Source organism: Mirounga leonina, unplaced genomic scaffold (genome assembly GCF_011800145.1).
Source record: "Mirounga leonina isolate KUSES-001 unplaced genomic scaffold, KU_Mleo_1.0 Mir_201, whole genome shotgun sequence".
In the NCBI taxonomy this organism is placed as follows: domain Eukaryota; kingdom Metazoa; phylum Chordata; class Mammalia; order Carnivora; family Phocidae; genus Mirounga; species Mirounga leonina.
This window is the reverse complement of record NW_023270504.1, coordinates 27,702,997-27,721,372: the sequence shown is the minus strand read 5'-3', so window position 1 is coordinate 27,721,372 and position 18,376 is coordinate 27,702,997. Positions and strand designations below refer to the sequence as shown.

The 18,376-nt window shown below is 44.1% G+C and overlaps 1 protein-coding gene across 1 annotated transcript in view; it reads right to left on the bottom strand.

The window, feature by feature from the left end:
* CRACR2A (calcium release activated channel regulator 2A) overlaps nt 1-18,376 on the bottom strand; it is a 99,251-nt gene that overhangs the window by 63,317 nt on the left and 17,558 nt on the right. The window contains exon 3 of the mRNA XM_035028441.1: nt 7,464-7,672. Within this exon, the coding sequence (XP_034884332.1) occupies nt 7,464-7,637 (174 nt within the window). The 5' untranslated portion in view covers nt 7,638-7,672. The remainder of the gene's footprint in view (nt 1-7,463; nt 7,673-18,376) is intronic.

Here is an 18,376-nt window from a genome sequence, read left to right as displayed (position 1 = left end):
AAACATGTGTATTTATATTTAATTCTCATGACAATCCTTTAGGTGGGCATTATCCTCACTTTATAGACCAAGTGTGAGGTTCAAGTTCCCTGCCCAAAGGTCACCTAGCCAGTAAGTAACAATGCCAGGAGTCAAATCCAGGTCTGATGCCAAAGCTGGCCCTCTTCACAACCATAAAGGATGGAAATGGTACAGGACTGACTTCTGTTGTAGGATAATAGCTGCACGGCATGGTGTTGTCAGGTTAAATGAGAGAGTAAACATAAAGAACATGGCCCAGTGCCATGTTCAATAAAAAGTAGTAGAGAGGCAGAGAAAGAGAGACACACACAAACAGAGCGATCCACTGACCCACCAAGGCCACTCAGCAAGGGAATGACAGAGCAGTGAGGTTTCACAGTCAGTCTTCCCTGCTCTCCCCAAGCCCACCCTCGCCCCCGCCCCCCGCTGCCATGCTAGCTCCCCTGCTAAGATACGGGTAGGGGTCACACTCTCAGAAGCCTTCCCTTACGGAGGCCACTCAATATCCCCGGGCCCCAGCACCACGTTTGTCAGTTTCTGTGGGCATGCATTTCGATCCTTTAGCTCTGAGGGGACGCTGGAGAAGCCCCCTTCTTCCGTGTAAGTGACCCACACCCATCTCTCCAGGCTGTGCCCCCCGCTTCTGCTCCCGACTGGCTCCCAACTCATTCCCGAAAAGATGTTAACTGCCGCTGGCTTAAGGTATCAATCCCCCCAAGAGCATGTGTGCTCTAAAGGGGAGTTGGACAAGATGGTGTGCAAGGAAGTTATAAATTAACACTGAAGCTGAGTCCTGGCCTGACTAGGACCACACAGGATGGGAGGGCAGGGACCAGCTGCTGGGACGAGGAGACAGTGGCTGAGTTCCTGACGCTTCCCTCTGGCCTCCTGCCTGATGTGCCATGGCCCCAGGCCAAGGCTGATTTGCACCGTTGAAGCAAGTGTTCCTTATACCCTAATAATCTAAGTCTCCAAATGAGGACTCCCCAGGGGAGTTCATTATAGCCCAGCTGACTGTCCCCCTTCCTCCCTGGTACCTAAGGGACAGCCGCACAAAATTGCCGGCGTACCAGTGACTGACAGCTGAAGACAAGGACCACGGGGCTGTGGGAAGGAAGGTATATAGCCATCTGAACAATGAAAATGAGCTGGCAGGTGTGAAAGCCCATAACATAACTTGCAAGAACACTTGGCTTTATCCTATGGCAATCTTCTAGCTGATAAGCCATAAAGTTTAATTTGGCAGGTCGTGCATTAAGGGAGACTGGGATGCATTACAAAGTGGAAAGAGGATGCTGTGGAAGCCATTTAGAAGAACTGAATTAAATATGAATGAGTTTTTTTAGAAAGGAAGGGAGTGAGAGTTTGTGCAAAGAGTCTAGAAGTGCCTCTGCTTAGCATACAGCATACATAATAGCAACAGGCTTATTAACAATCCATAAACAGCTGTCTCAAAAGGCACAATAAAAGAATGTGGGGTGCGGAGTGAGTCAATTTTGTGAGGAGGAAGCTTATTAGGTCCACTGGAAACCAAAGGCATCACATGGGAGGGAGAGTGAAAATCCGAGCGACTCTGGTCCATTCCTCGGGGTATTCCACCCTCCCTCCCCGCCGTCAGCCTGGGGTCGCTGGATCTGATCTGTGGTGTGCCTCACACAGTGCTGGAGCTAGAAATGGACTGCAAGGGGGCTGCCGAGGTTGCCTTTCACCAAAACCACCCCACATGTGGGGACCTTTCCTCTCGTTAGCTGTCATACCCCACCTTTAGGGTCCATTCCTGAATCTAACACAAACCCCTCCGTCACCGAATCCCAGCCTCTCTGGTCTACAACTCGGGCTGGTTTCCTCTTTCTATTGTCAGTGAACCTGGGGAAAGCAATATTAGATCCTTCCCCTAGTTCTTACTCTTCCTGTCCCTGCAAATTCGTACCGAGTGCTCCTTCAGCCTTCTCTGTAGGCTGCACCCCGCCATATTTGTTAACTTTTCTTTGTTGGCTTAACTTGAATAATCCTTTATTCTTAATAACCACAATCATTTCTTATTTATCTCTGTTCTCAGGGCCTGCAGAGCCATGTAAAACCAACCCACTCTGGTCCTGTCCCCTGGGCACCTAGCGCTTACCTCACATTTTCAACTAAGTGAGGTAAGCAGCGTGAAGGGGGACAAGATGATTCATTCCACCGATCAGCTAGCCTGCGAGGCTCCAGATTTGCCTAAAGTCACAGTGGAGACCAGCGCTGGGATTAAAGAGCTGATTTCCCATTCAGGTTCTCAGCTACAGTCAAATGGTCCTCTGCCGTGTTCTCTCTAGAATTCCCTACCGGGCATTACCATTCCCTGCCTACCCCCCCTACCGCCAAAAGTCTCTCTTGCCAGTGGCACCATGTCCTAGCCTTCCAGAGATCCTGTTTCACTTCCACTCCCATCTGGAAGGGCAGGTGGCGGAAGGAGGAGCAATGGGGAGGAAGTCAGCTCGCCCTCTTCATGCTGCCCTGCCCCAGGCCCACGGAGCTCTGTAAAAACCCACTGCTCCTTGAAGGCCTGCCTCCCTCCACTGCCATCAGGCTGGCTCTGAATTCCTGCCTCACTCAGGCTCAGCAGCCTCCCCACCTCCGGGCCAGGCCAGGCTGTGTGGGGGCCCCCAAACATATTTCCTTCTTCCACCGGTCTCATGTCAGCTTGTATTTTATATACTGATAGATGCGATTAGTTGATGAATGGCTGCTCCTTCCGTGGACTGGAAGCTCTGAGACAGGGGTCCCGTTCATTTTCACTCACCATCGTGTTCCCGGAGCGCTCAGTGCTGACCGACATGGAGTATTCAGATACTTGTGGAATGAATGAATAAATAACTGAGTGGCTAAGAGTGATGGCAGGAGACCCTGAACTCTTATCTAGGGAGCACTGGTCTGGACCTCTCATGCTCCCCATCCTGACCAGCACGCCTGCTGATTCTCAGCCAGGTCTTACAGAGCAGACACTTTCCAGGACCTGGAGCACGAAGCAATCCTGCAGCAGCAGGGCCAAGGGCTGGGACTCCCAGAACCATGGAGTAATGCTGTCTTCTGCTACTCGTCAGCTGGAGCCCCCTACCTTCCTGGTCACCAGGCCAGTAACATGCCTCATGCGGCTGAAAGTGAATGGGTGCACAGCTTCCAACACGTCTATGGAAAACTCATTAAAGAGAAAACCAGGGGCGCCTGGTGGCTCAGTTGGTTGGGCGTCTGCCTTCGGCTCAGGTCATGATCCCGGGGTCCTGAGATCGAGCCCCGCATCGGGATCCCTGCTTAGCGGGGAGTGTGCTTCTTGCTCTGCCTCTGCTGCTCCCCCTGCTTGTGCTCTCTCTCTCTCTGTGTCAAATAGATAAATCAAATCTTTAAAAAAAAAAAAAAAGGACAGCTACTGTCCTTCATAGAGCCAGAAAGTAGAATGGTGGTTGCCAGGGGCTGCAGGCAGGAGACAATGGGAATTAGTGTGTAATGGGTACCGAGTTTCCATTTTGGAAGATGCTAAGAGTTGTAGAGATGATGGTGGTGATGGTTGCATATCAACATGAATGTGCTTAATGCTATTGAGCTGTATGCTTATAAATGGTTAAGATGGTAAATTTTATGTTATGTGTATTTTGCCGCAATTTAAAAAAATCACAGTGTGGAGGACATCAAGGACTGAGATAAGACATGGGGTGCAAGTCCCTATTCCCCACTCCCAACACACACACACACACACACACACATTTATGGAGGGATTTCCAGGTCCCAGTCTCAGGGCCATGTGCTCTTTGTGCATACACTCATTTAATTCTCTTCTAACGCTGGGAGGTACTATAAATAATTCACAGATGAGGAACTTGGCCTAGGGGGCTTAAGAGACTCACACAAATTCAAATGCTACTAAGTTGTGGATTCAGAGTTAAAACTAGGTTCAATTTGCTACAAAAATCCTAGAAAGTCTTCTTGTTAACCTAAACCAGGAATCATTTAACTTTTTCTGTAAAGGACTAGACAGTACGTATTTTAGGCTGTGCAGGCCCGTTGGTCCTTGTCACAGCTCTTCAGCTCTGCTGCTTGTAGCCAAAGCTGCCAGGGACACTCTGTCAATGAAGGAGCACAGCTGTGTTCCACTTTATTTGCACAAATAGGCACTATTTGGTTGGTTTGTCAACTCCTAGATGATTCTTAACAGTTTGGCTAGTCTAGGAACTCTAGGCAGTGTTGGGAGTCAGGTACTTGGCATTGGTAGGTAATCAGTTCACTCTGAAAAATCAAGGAAATGGGGTTTTTGAGGCTCTAGGTTTCTTCAGAGAGATCTCCTGCCCGGGCTGACCCAGTCTCCCTCTCTGCCCTTCCAAACTGGCTTCTCATGTCCCTCTGTCCCTTGGAGGCAGGACTGACTTCCACTTGGGGCCCTCAGCTCCATGACTCTGCTTGTCTAGGACTGCACCAGACCTCACCCCCAAAGCAGTCTTCACCCCATTTCTGCCTGGCGTGATCCCCATGAAACCCAGACAGGCTCCTTGTGGAGGATGGAGTGAGGTCTGAGGGGTCATGGGTGGAGCTGAGGTTTCTCAAGCCGTTGCCTACCATCTGTTCACACAGGTTGGTTCCGCCATCTGCCGACTCTGGTAGAATGTCTGTACGTGGAGCCTGAGCATAGGGCTTGCACCCCTGCCCTCAGTGCGGCCTGCCTTGAGTTCCTCCAGGTTTCTCCAGGGTCCCGAAAGGAAAAAGCTTCCCCTGGACCCTGCTCCTTTCCTTCTGCGGTCCCTGCTCTATCAGAGTGGGCTGGCTCCATACTGCTGGGGCTCAGATGCCGCAGCAGTCTCTCCCTCCTCTCTGATAAATGCAAAGCCCATCTGGCCCCCTGCAGATGGTTTTCTGTCAGTCAGGAGCAAGAGGAAAAAGAGCACCAGGGGTGGCACTTAACTCTCTCATTCCTCTTTCAAAAGGACAGCAAGCCCTGCATGGTCTTGCTCCAACTCTGCTTCTCCACCCGCCTCTTCCAGCCCTTAGGTTTGCCCTGCCATGTGGCTCATGGCCTCTCCTTCCTTGAGAGCCATTCCCTGCTTCAAGGGGCCTTTCCTGGTGGCTAAATTTGTGTGGGGGCAGCATCTGAGCTCTTCTCCTTCCAGTTCCCATGAGGCTGGCCTGGGAGCTGAAGGTGAGCAAGGTGGTGGCAGCCAGGTCTGAGGATCTGACCACCAACCTAAGTGGGGTGACCTCCTGGCAAAGCAGCTCTGTGAGGGAGTGACGAGCAACAGACAGATGTCTGTAGATTTCCACAGAGAGCCCAGGGTTGGCTATGAGTGGGTTACTGTTCTCCCCATATCTCTTTCCAGCCCATCCTCCCCCAGACAGGACCAGGAAAAGCAGCAGAGACAGCACTTACGTGCTCTTGATGGCACTTTCTCAGCCTAAAGAATTGAAAATTTCAAATGCTTCACTGTCCACAGGTACACAGAAGCTTCAGGAAAAAGGGAGCTGGTAGAAATAAATGCCATGGATGCACCAGCCTTTGGCAGGTAGGATGTCTATCCCCTTCTCCTCCTGCCTGAGTCAGGAGCGAGGACCAAGGAGGAATGGAGCTGAGTTGGTATCTCTGGAACTTGACATTTCTGACCTCCTTCTGGGTCAAATACAAACGGTGTCTTACAATTTATGCCTTAAATTCACCATCCCTCTTCCTCCCTCCATTAAAGAGTGGGCTTCAGGGAGGGTTAACTGGGATATATACAGAGCGAAATTGCTGAGTTGCACCACACATGTTGCCCAGAGTTGACCCTCGGTAAACAAGAACTCCCTTTTCTTTCCAGAAGGGATAATCAAAAGTTAAGCATGCCATTAAAACCGCCGCCACCAACCACCACGACCGCAGACCTATGAGGGACAATTATGAAGTTCACAGCCAGGGTGGATCAAAGGTTTCCTCAAAGTGCACTGAGTCTAGCCTTCCGTGGGGAGTGTGACTTGGGGACTGAGAGTCCATGACAGAAATGTCCTGGGGGGCCAACTACTGAAAACAAAGGTGTTCTGAGCTCACTTGCGGGCCAAGCAGGCCCGTCCTCCGGGTCTTTTCCCTCAATTTGTGCAGCTACTGGATAGTGGAAGAGCTCTGGGGACACCGGGAGCCTGAAAACACCACCGTGTGGGGCCCGGGAGAGAAAGACCCGCCGCCTTTCCACCAGGTCACAAGGCTCAGCTCTTCACAGCTCCCACGTGTGAGCCCACACGGGGCTGGTGCCCACGAGGGTCTACAGTCCCCTGCCCACCCTTAGTGTATTCTGAAAAGCTACATTGTCAAAAAGAAAACTTGACCATGGCAAGACTTTCCTTCCCACAGGTCGGCTACATATCCCTTCCCGAAATGCTCTTGACAAAGCGAATGTAGGACAGGCTGGGGAAGGGTTGCTCCCTGCACGTTCTGGTTGAGGATGCATTTTATTGACTCACAGCAGATGAAATCATGACTGCAGCATCAGGGACTTAAGTAAGACCCTGAGAAGAAGCTTTGGACACGGATGGTGGAAAGGCACTGGACCAGGGGGTGGCAAAACTAGGCCCCCGGGCTATACATTGGACCCACTACCTGTTTTTATGGCCAGTGAACTAAGCATGGCTTTTACATTTTGATTATATTTTTTTAATTCAAGTATAATTAACATGCCATGTTGTATTAGTTTCAGGTGCACAATATAATGTTAAACAGTTAAAAAAAAAAGGCAGAAGAAGAATATTTGGTGGCATGCGAAAATCATATAAAATTCAAATTTCAGTGTCCATACATGAAGTTTTATTGGAACAGAACCAAGCTCATCTGTTTATGTGTTTCCTGTGGCAGCATGAGCGGCAACCTGGCGTTGAGCGGTCGTGTGGTGCACAGGGCCCACAGGACCTCGAATCCTTATTCTCTGGCCTGTTCCAGAGAGTTTGCTGAGCCCTGCGCTAGGCAACGGTGTGCACTGGGGTTCTGCAGTATGTCTCTCAGGACATACTGACAAGGGGTTGAGTGCGTCGGGTGTGAGGGTGAGGGACAGATAAGAGGAGCTCCAGAAGGGCCTTTCTCTCTGGCTGTTGCACCTGTCATGGGGCCTGCTCCTCCGAAGGCACACACAGCACCCTGGCATAGCTCGGGGCTCGGTTGTGAAGTCACAGGCTGGTGCCTTCCCACTTTGTCTCAGAAGGTTCTCCACCATGTCTCACTCAAGTCCCTTATGTTGCTATCTCCATTTCCCGCAGTCCTGGGAGTTCCCGAGTTGGAGAGGGGAAACGATCTCTGAGTCTGGGGGCAAGCAAAGGGCAGATAGGGAACGAACCCAGGAGATCTGGTTCCCAGTAGAGGTTGGGCTGACACTTCCTTCCAGGGAAGAGCAGATAGCCTCTTTTTCTGCCCCCCTAACCCAAGACCCGTGCCGTTTGGCATTCCAGGTGGGTCGGCCTCTTACCTGCATGTCCCTCTTGGTGATGAAACCCTTGCCTTCTGTGTCACAGGTCTGAAAGAATTCCCATGCCTTGCTCCGCATGGCTTGCTCCAGGGGACCCAGGCAGGCCCCACTCTCCTTTGAACCCTGGCCAGGTCTCTGGGGTCTAGAGACTACTCTCCTGTCAGGGGTAGCCATCCAGGTTTGTCAACTTCTTCAAGTCTCTGCAGAACCTGAACACAGAAGATGAGGGAGACAAGTGGGTATGGTGTGGATGGGGTGAGGTGTGCCCACCCCTCTTAGCAACCACCTCCTCATTAGCAGAAGCTCAGGGCAAGGGGAAATGTGCTGTGATCACTAATAGATCAGCTAGCCCATTAAAGAAAGAAGCGGGGGGAAAAGAAAACAGACATTTCCAGACTGAGCCTGCAGATGAGAGCTGATGGATGGAAGTGCGCCAGATCCTCGAGGAGCTTCTATTCTACCGGACTTGCCAGGCCTAGTTTGGTGACACCCAGGGCTGTCTCCAGCCAACACAGAATCACAAATCATATGCACTGATCTGATTTCTGAAAGTCCCTCCAAGAGTCTTCTCAGAGGGTGCATGGTGATGTGATCCTATGGAAGAAGGTCTGCAGAAACCTGCCTCTAGTCTGGACTCTGCTACTACTTAGATGACCTTGAACAAGTCGGTACCTGCCTGGTCTCAGTTTCCTCATCTGCTGCGTAATGACAAGACTGGACCTATTTATAGTCTTTAAGGTCCCTTCTACCTCTGACTATAAGTTTATGAAATTTCAACAGAAGAAATTGTTATCAATAAAAAATTGGGTTAATGTGATGAAAGGCAATATCAAAATCCTCAGAGTTTTCTATCTGAGTACTTTTTGGAAGTAGACTAGGTCCACATTTTCAGGATATGATAGTATTTGAATGTTAAAATATAGATGCACACTATAATGCATTTTGGGGAAATGCAGAAAATGAAGTTCTAAATCATGTCTCCTGTACCATTCTCAGAAAAAAGGTGGAAAATCACTGTATCCGCAGGTGAATTTGTCTGATTATCAGAGCCCGGGGATCTGGCTCAGTTACACCATAAGTCCAAAGTAATCTGTAATTTCAGTCAACATTTTCCACCTGCCAGATGTGTCAAGAGCTGTGGGCCCAGAACCGGAAGACTACCCCTGGCCTCAGGAATGCACTCGGTGTAACAGAGCCCAGATAAGGTACAGCAGACTTCACCTTCTTGCTCCACTTGGGCAGGACTATGGGCTCCCATCTGACTCCTCTGACCAGCCCCGCCCTCGGGAATTGAGTGTTTCTCTTCATCCCTCCATAGTGTGAACTGGCCATTACCTAATCACAGACAGATTTAACATTTCTATTCTCTCTTCCCCATGGGGAACTAACTGCCTTAGTTATAAGTCCCAAGAGAGTAGGGCTGTTTCTGCGCAGCTTATGTGCATTGCCCAGAACATCTATGTGCAACTCTGAGCTTAGGAAGGGCTTTGGGATAATAACAGTGGTAACATCTGAGCTTCTGTAAATGCACAGCGTGAGCATAATAGTTTGTGTCTTCCTGCTACCTAGCCAGGACTGTTGCAAGATCTCTGCTATCCAGGAGCCCCTACCCCATCCCACCTGCTGTTCCCAGAAGACTGGACTAAGAACACCTGTCATTCTTTGAGGGTTTTCTCTTGCCAGTCCCCCAATATACTTCATCCTAATGGACCCTGATATCCCCATTAGGTAAGTATGATTAGGATTCCCATCATACAGATGAGGACACTGAGTTTGGGAAATGTTAAGCAACTTGGATCAAGGTCTAGTATAGTTAGAGACCTTATGTACTCTACCACATTGCCTTTCGATCATGGGTCCCAGCTGTGGGCTTGCTCTTAATGGTCTACTTATCACCAACAGATAATAACCCAAGTCACCTTCCAGAGACATATTCATCATTTTAACTTTTATCATTCATTCATTCTCGTCTACTGATTACCCTGTAGCAGGCTCTGAGCTAACACTGAAAAATGCAAACATGAATAAGACATGGTCCCCACTGTTAATGAATGAGCCTCAAATCGTGGGATTTCAGTCACAGTAACTGGCAGTAAAGGAGGGTATTTTGGGTTAGGTCTGACCTCCATATCCCTCAAAATAGACTACATAGCAATCAACTACTACTGACTACTTATGTGAGCTTAAGTAAACCCCTGAGCCATTCTGGGCCTGGCAATTAGTAGAGATGATTTCTCAGTTCTAGGTATGACTTTCTCTGGCTCTCTGCCTTCCCTGACCCATGTCACACGTGATGCATGGCATGAGAGGGCCAAGGTAATAGTTCTAAAGCAGCCAGCTATGAGCAGCTACTAGATAGGCACCATGTCTTATTTGATGTTACCCCCAGTTCCTAGCCCAGAATATGGTATATAGCCAGGGCTCATTGATTGTCTATTGAATAAAAGAAGACCAATTTTTGGCTGAATTCTTTGCAGGGAGGCCTAAAAACATTTGTATTTCAATCAGATAGCTCTATATGTGGGATTTTTATCTCATAAAGAATAAGTTCAGACTTCCATTTCCAGAAAAGATGGAGTAACAGGGACTTAATTTACTTTTCCAACTGAGATAATAAAAAATCTAAACAAAATATATTTCAAAAAAAGCTTTCTAAGACACTGGACATCAGGCAATGAAGGACAGTGATCCTTCAGCAGGGTCAAGACTAGGGTGAGCTGAATGAGGCTCCTAAAGAGCAAAATTAAAGGAGCCATTTACTCTCAGGTACTAGCCCTGTACTTACACAACTCTGAGAGTGTCTTCTTAAGGGTGAGACACCTAAAGTAAATATTTAAAGAGAAACCCATTCTGAAAACTGTGCATCGGACAGTGATTACCTTCTTAAATTTTGTACCCCAGGGACCTTACTCACCTCACCCTAGCCCAAAGCCTGTTCGTGATAGATGGGAAACAAACAAAAGGAGCCTATTATTGCCTAGAGAGTTTTTAGGCCATGAAACAGGAAGGGGAAATCCAGGCAGAGCCTGGCAGACTCTCCAAGTTGAGGAAACCCAACTATATGCTGCCTACAAACATTATGACACAAATAGGTTAAAAACAAAAGGCTGGAAAAATATATACCACGTTAATACTAGCCAAGAGAAAGCTGCATATTAATATCAGGCAGAGTCTATTCTAGAACAAAGAATATTAATAAGAATAAAGAAAGTAATTCATAATGATAAAGAAATCAATTCATCAATAAGATAATAATAATCCTAAATACTTACGCACCTAATAACAGGGCTTTAAAATGTATGAAGCAAAAACTGATAGAACTGCAAGGGGAAATAGACAAATCCACAGTCATATTCAAAGATTTCAGTATCCCTCTATAAATAATTAATAAAACAAGTAGACTGAAATAAACAAAGATACAGAAGTAAACAACGCTGTCAACCATCTTGACCTAATTAACATTTGTAGAATACTCTACCCAACAGAAGCTAAATATGCTTTCTTTTCAAGTGCACATGGAATATTTACCAAGACGGTCCATATTTTGGTCCACAAAACAAGTTTCAATTAATTTTAAAGGATTCAAGTCATATAAAGTAGAACTAAGTGAAAATAAAAGCACAATATATCAAATTTCGTAGGATATTGCTAACATAGTACTCAGGGAAAAAAATTATCTAGACACACATATTAGAAGAGAAGAAAGATCTCAAATCAATGACCTCAGCTTCTACCTTAAGAAACCAGAAAGAGAAGAGCAAATTATACCCAAAGTAAGGAGAAAAAAATACTAAAAGTCTGAGCAGATATCAATGAAATAGAAAACAGAGTAACAATAGAGAAAATTAACAAAAATAAGAGCTTGTTTTTAAAGAAGATCAATAAAGAGAGAAAACACAACTTGTAATATCAGAAATTTGAGAGGTGACACATTATAAATTCTATAGACAATAAAAGGCTAAGAGACTGTTATGAACAATTTTATGGCAATAAATTTGACAATTTAGACGAGATGGACAAATTCCTTGAAAATCACTAAATATCAAAGCTCACTCAAGAAGAAATGGATAAAATGGGTAACACAACTAAAGAAATTGAACCGACAGTGACAACCCTTCCTACAAGAAAACTCAAGGCCCAGATGGCTATATTGATGAACACTACAAATTTTTAAAGAAAAACTAATACCAGTTCTATGCAAACTCTCCAGAAAACAGAAGAATATGAAATACTTCCTAATATATTCTATGAGGCCAGGATTACCTGCTACCAAAACTGGACAAAGACATTACAAGAAAAGAAAAAGGCCAATATTGCTCATGAACATAGATGCAAAAATTCTTTAGGAAATTTTAACAGATTGAATCCAACACCATATATAAAAAGAATAAATACATCCTGAGCAAGTGGAGTTCTATCCCAGGAATGTGAAAATGGTTTAACATTTGAAAATCAACAATGTAATTCACCACATTAACAAATTAAAAGAGATAAACCTTATGATCATCTCAGTAGACGCAGAAAAAGCATTTGACAAAACCCTACATCTACTCCTGATGAGAACTCTCAGAAAACCAGGAATAGGAAGGAGTCTGCCCAACCTGAAAAAGCGCATCTACAAAAAACCAACAGCTGATATTATACTTAATGGTAATAAGCCAGATGTTTTCCTCCTATGATCAAGAAAAAGACAAGAATGTCTACTCTTAGTGCTTCTATCTCAAATTGTGTTGGAGATTCTAGCCAGTTCATTGAGGCAAGAAAAGAAATAAAAAACATCCAGATTAGGGCGCCTGGGTGGCTCAGTTGGTTAAGCAACTGCCTTCAGCTCAGGTCATGATCCTGGAGTCCCGGGATCGAGTCCTGCATCGGGCTCCCTGCTCAGCGAGGAGCCTGCTTCTCCCTCTGACCCTCCTCCCTCTCATGTACTCTCTCTCATTCTCGCTCTCTCAAATAAATAAATAAATCTTTAAAAAAAAAAAGTCCAGATTAGACATGGAAAAAGTAGAATCATCTTTATTCCCAGGCGATATGATTGTCTACATAGAAATTCTGGTGAAATTCAAAAAAAGCTACTAGAACTGGTAAGTGAATTTGACCAGGTTAAGAATTAGAAACTTTCTCTACAAAAATCAATTGTATTTTCTTTTTTTTTTTATCTTACGTTTCTTTTTTTTTTATTCTTATGTTAATCCCCATACATTACATCATTAATTTTAGATGAAGTGTTCCATGATTCATTGTTTGTGCATAACACCCAGGGCTCCATGCAGAATGTGCCCTCCCCAATACCCACCACCAGGCTAACCCATTCTCCCACCCCCCTCCCCTCTAGAACCCTGTTTGTTTTTCAGAGTCCATCGTCTCTCATGGTTCGTCTACCCCTCCGATTTCCCCCGCTTCATTCTTCCCCTCCTGCTACCTTCTTCTTCTTTTTTTTTTTCTTAACATATATTGCATTATTTGTTTCAGAGGTACAGATCTGAGATTCAACAGTCTTGCACAATTCACAGCGCTTACCAGAGCACATACCCTCCCCAGTGTCTATCACCCAGTCACCTCATCCCTCCCACCCCACCCCCCACTCCAGCAACCCTCAGTTTGTTTCCTACAATTTAGAATTCCTCATATCAGTGAGATCATATGATACATGTCTTTCTCTGTTTGACTTATTTCACTCAACATAATACCCTCCAGTTCCATCCACGTCATTGCAAATGGCAAGATCTCATTCCTTTTGATGGCTGCATAATATTCCATTGTATATATATACCACATCTTCTTTATCCATTCATCTATCGATGGACATCTTGGCTCTTTCCACAGTTTGGCTATTGTGGACATTGCTGCTATAAACATCGGGGTGCACGTACCCCTTCGGATCCCTACTTTTGTATCTTTGGGGTAAATGCCCAGTAGTGCAATTGCTGGATCATATGGTAGCTCTATTTTCAACTTTTTGAGGAACCTCCATACAGTTTTCCAGAGTGGCTGCACCAGCTTGCATTCCCACCAACAGTGTAGGAGGGTTCTCCTTTCTCAGCATCCCCGCCAACATCTGTCGTTTCCTGACTTGTTAATTTTAGCCATTCTGACTGGTGTGAGGTGGTATCTCATTGAGGTTTTGATTTGGATTTCCCTGATGCCGAGCGATATTGAGCACTTTTTCATGTGTCTGTTGGCCATTTGGATGTCTTCTTTGGAGAAATGTCTGTTCATGTCTTCTGCCCATTTCTTGATTGGATTCTTTGTTCTTTGGGTGTTGAGTTTGATGAGTTCTTTATAGATTTTGGATACTAGCCCTTTATCTGATATGTCATTTACAAATATCTTCTCCCATTCTGTCGGTTGTCTTTTGGTTTTGTTGACTGTTTCCTTTGCTTTGCAAAAGCTTTTTATCTTGATGAAGTCCCAATAGTTCATTTTTGCCCTTGCTTCCCTTGCCTTTGGCGATGTTTCTAGGAAGAAGTTGCTTCGGCTGAGGTCAAAGAGGTTGCTGCCTGTGTTCTCCTTTAGGATTTGGATGGACTCCTGTCTCACATTGAGGTCTTTCAACCATTTGGAGTCTATTTTTGTGTGTGGTGTAAGGAAATGGTCCAGTTTCATTCTTCTGCATGTGGCTATCCAATTTTCCCCAACACCATTTGTTGAAGAGACTGTCTTTGTTCCATTGGACATTCTTTCCTGCTTTGTCAAAGATGAGTTGACCATAGAGTTGAGGGTCCATTTCTGGGCTCTCTATTCTGTTCCATTGATCTATGTGTCTGTTTTTGTGCCAGTACCATGCTGTCTTGATGATGACAGCTTTGTAATAATGCTGGAAGTCCGGAATTGTGATGCCGCCGGCTTTGCTTTTCTTTTTCAACATTCCTCTGGCTATGCGGGGTCTTTTCTGGTTCCATACAAATTTTAGGATTATTTGTTCCATTTCTTTGAAAAAAGTGGATGGTATTTTGATGGGGATTGCATTGAATGTGTAGATTGCTCTAAGTAGCATTGACATCTTCACAATATTTGTTCTTCCAATCCATGAGCATGGAACGTTTTTCCATTTCTTTGTGTCTTCCTCAATTTCTTTCATGAGTATTTTATAGTTTTCTGAGTAAAGATCCTTTGTCTCTTTGGTTAGATTTATTCCTAGGCATCTTATGGTTTTGGGTGCAATTGTAAATGGGATCGACTCCTTAATTTCTCTTTCTTCTGTCTTGTTGTTGGTGTATAGGAATGCCACTGACTTCTGTGCATTGATTTTATATCCTGCCACTTTACTGAATTCCTGTATGAGTTCTAGCAGTTTTGGGGTGGAGTCTTTTGGGTTTTCCACAAAAAGTATCATATCATCTGCAAAGAGTGAGAGTTTGACTTCTTTGCCAATTTGGATGCCTTTGATTTCTTTTTGTTGTCCGATCGCTGTGGCTAGGACTTCCAATACTATGTTGAATAGCAGTGGTGATAGTGGACATCCCTGCCGCATTCCTGACCTTAGGGGGAAAGCTCTCAGTTTTTCCCCATTGAGAATGATATTCGCTGTAGGTTTTTCATAGATGGCTTTTATGATATTGAGGTATGTACCCTCGATCCCTATACTCTGAAGAGTTTTGATCAAGAAAGGATGCTGTACTTTGTCAAAAGCTTTTTCTGCATCTATTGAGAGGATCATATGATTCTTGTTCTTTCTTTTGTTTATGTATTGTATCACATTGATTGATTTGCGGATGTTGAACCAACCTTGCAGCCCAGGGATAAATCCCACTTGGTCGTGGTGAATAATCCTTTTAATGTACTGTTGGATCCTATTGGCTAGTATTTTGGTGAGAATTTTTGCATCCATGTTCATCAGGGATATTGGTCTGTAATTCTCCTTTTTGATGGGGTTTTTGTCTGGTTTTGGGATCAAGGTAATGCTGGCCTCATAAAATGAGTTTGGAAGTTGTCCTTCCATTTCTATTTTTTGGAACAGTTTCAGAAGAATAGGTATTAATTCTTCTTGAAATGTTTGGTAGAATTCCCCTGGGAAGCCATCTGGCCCTGGGCTTTTGTTTTTTGGGAGATTTTTGATGACTGCTTCAATTTCCTTAGTGGTTATAGGTCTGTTCAGGTTTTCTATTTCATCCCGGTTCAGTTTTGGTAGTTGATACATCTCTAGGTATGCCTCCATTTCTTCCAGGTTATCTAATTTGCTGGCATAGAATTGCTCATAATATGTTCTTATAATTGTTTGTATTTCTTTGGTGTTGGTTGTGATCTCTCCTCTTTCATTCATGATTTTGTTGATTTGGGTCCTTTCTCTTTTCTTTTTGATAAGTCTGGCCAGGGGTTTATCAATCTTGTTAATTCTTTCAAAGAACCAGCTCCTAGTTTCGTTGATCTGTTCTACTGTTCTTTTAGTTTCTAGTTCATTGATTTCTGCTCTGATCTTTATTATTTTTCTTATCCTGCTGGGTTTAGGCTTTATTTGCTGTTCTTTCTCCAGCTCCTTTAGGTGTAGGGTTAGGTTGTGTACTTGAGACCTTTCTTGTTTCTTGAGAAAGGCTTGTATTGCTATATACTTTCCTCTCAGGACTGCCTTTGCTGCATCCCAAAGATTTTGAATAGTTGTGTTTTCATTTTCATTGGTTTCCATGTATTTTTTTAATTCTTCTTTAATTTCCTGGTTGACCCATTCATTCTTCAGTAGGATGCTCTTTAGCCTCCATGTATTTGAGTTCTTTCCGACTTTCCTCTTGTGATTGAGTTCTAGTTTCAAAGCATTGTGGTCTGAAAATAGGCAGGGAATGATCCCAATCTTTTGGTACCGGTTGAGACCTGATTTATGACCTAGGATGTGATCTATTCTGGAGAATGTTCCATGGGCACTAGAGAAGAATGTGTATTCCGTTGCTTTGGGGTGGAATGTTCTGAATATGTCTGTGAAGTCCATTTGGTCCAGTGTGTCATTTAAAGTCTTTATTTCCTTGTTGATCTTTTGCTTAGATGATCTGTCCATTTCAGTGAGGGGGGCGTTAAAGTCCCCCACTATTATTGTATTGTTGTCGATGTGTTTCTTTGCTTTTGTTATTAATTGCCTTATATAATTGGCTGCTCCCATGTTAGGGGCATAGATATTTACAATTGTTAGATCTTCTTGTTGGATAGATCCCTTAAGTAGGATATAATGTCCTTCCTCATCTCTTATTACAGTCTTTGGCTTAAAATCTAATTTGTCTGATATAAGGATTGCCACCCCAGCTTTCTTTTGGTGTCCATTAGCATGGTAAATGGTTTTCCACCCCCTCACTTTCAATCTGGAGGTGCCTTTGCATCTAAAAAGAGTCTCTGGCAGACAGCATATCGATGGGTCTTGTTTTTTAATCCAGTCTGATAGCCTGTGTCTTTTGATTGGGGCATTTAGCCCATTTACATTCAGGGTAACTATTGAAAGATAGGAATTTAGTGCCATTGTATTGCCTGTAAGGTGACTGTTACCGTATATTGTCTGTGTTCCTTTCTGGTCTATGTTGCTTTTAGGCTCTCTCTTTGCTTAGAGGACCCCTTTCAAGATTTCCTGTAGGGCTGGTTTTGTGTTTGCAAATTCCTTTAGTTTTTGTTTGTCCTGGAAGCTTTTTATCTCTCCTTCAATTTTCAATGACAGCTTAGCTGGATATAGTATTCTTGGCTGCATATTTTTCTCATTTAGTGCTCTGAATATATCCTGCCCGTCCTTTCTGGCCTGCCAGGTCTCTGTGGATAGGTCTGTTGCCAATCTAATGTTTCTACCCTTGTAGGTTACATATCTCTTCTCCTGAGCTGCTTTCAGGATTTTCTCTTTGTCTCTGAGACTTGTAAGTTTTACTATTAGATGTCGGGGTGTTGACCTATTTTTATTGATTTTGAGAGGGGTTCTCTGTGCTTCCTGGATCTTCATGCCTGTTTCTTTCCCCAAATTAGGGAAGTTCTCTGCTATAATTTGCTCCATTATACCTTCTGGCCCTCTCTCTCTTTCTTCTTCTTCTGGGATCCCAATTATTCTAATGTTGTTTCGTCTTATGGTATCGCTTATCTCTCGAATTCTGCCCTCGTGATCCAGTCGTTGTTTATCTCTCTTTTTCTCAGCTTCTTTATTTTCCATCATTTCATCTTCTATATTACTGATTCTCTCTTCTGCCTCATTTATTCTAGCAGTTAGCGCCCCCATTTTTGATTGCACCCCATTAATAGCCTTTTTGATTTCTACTTGGTTGGATTTTAGTTCTTTTACTTCTCCAGAAAGGGTTTCTCTAATAACTTCCATATTTTTTTCAAGCCCAGCTAGTATCTTTAAAGTGATGATTCTGAACTCTAGATCTGACATCGTACTAATGTCTGTATTGAGTAGGTCCCTGGCAGTCGGTACTACCTCTTGTTCTTTTTGTTGAGGTGATTTTTTTCATCTTGTCATTTTGTGCAGAGGAGAATAGATTAATGAGAGAACAAAATGCTAGCAGAGTAACAACGTTCCCAGAAAATATACTCTAAACAAATCAGAAAAGACCTGAAGCAGTGGGAAAAGAAAGGGAAAGAGAGAAAAAAGAGAAAACAAAAAAAAAGAAAAAGAAAAAGATAAAGATAAAAACAAAAACAAACAAAACAAAACAACAACAACAAACCAAAAAAAACCCAGAATGTGATCAAATATGATCAGGCTGGTATATAGATCAGTGCCACACACTAGATTTGGGGTGTATTTTGGTCTTTTAGAAGAAAGTGCCTCCCAAAATTTTAAAGAAAGAAAAACTTATATATGTACAAAAATAAGGGTTGTTATGATGAAGGGATGGAATATGACTGTAAAGATGGAAATTATAAAAAATTTTATAAAAGGAATTGATAAGAAGTTGTTTGAAAAAAGAAAGAAGAGGATTTAAAAAAAGAAAAAAAAAGGGAGAGGATGTGAT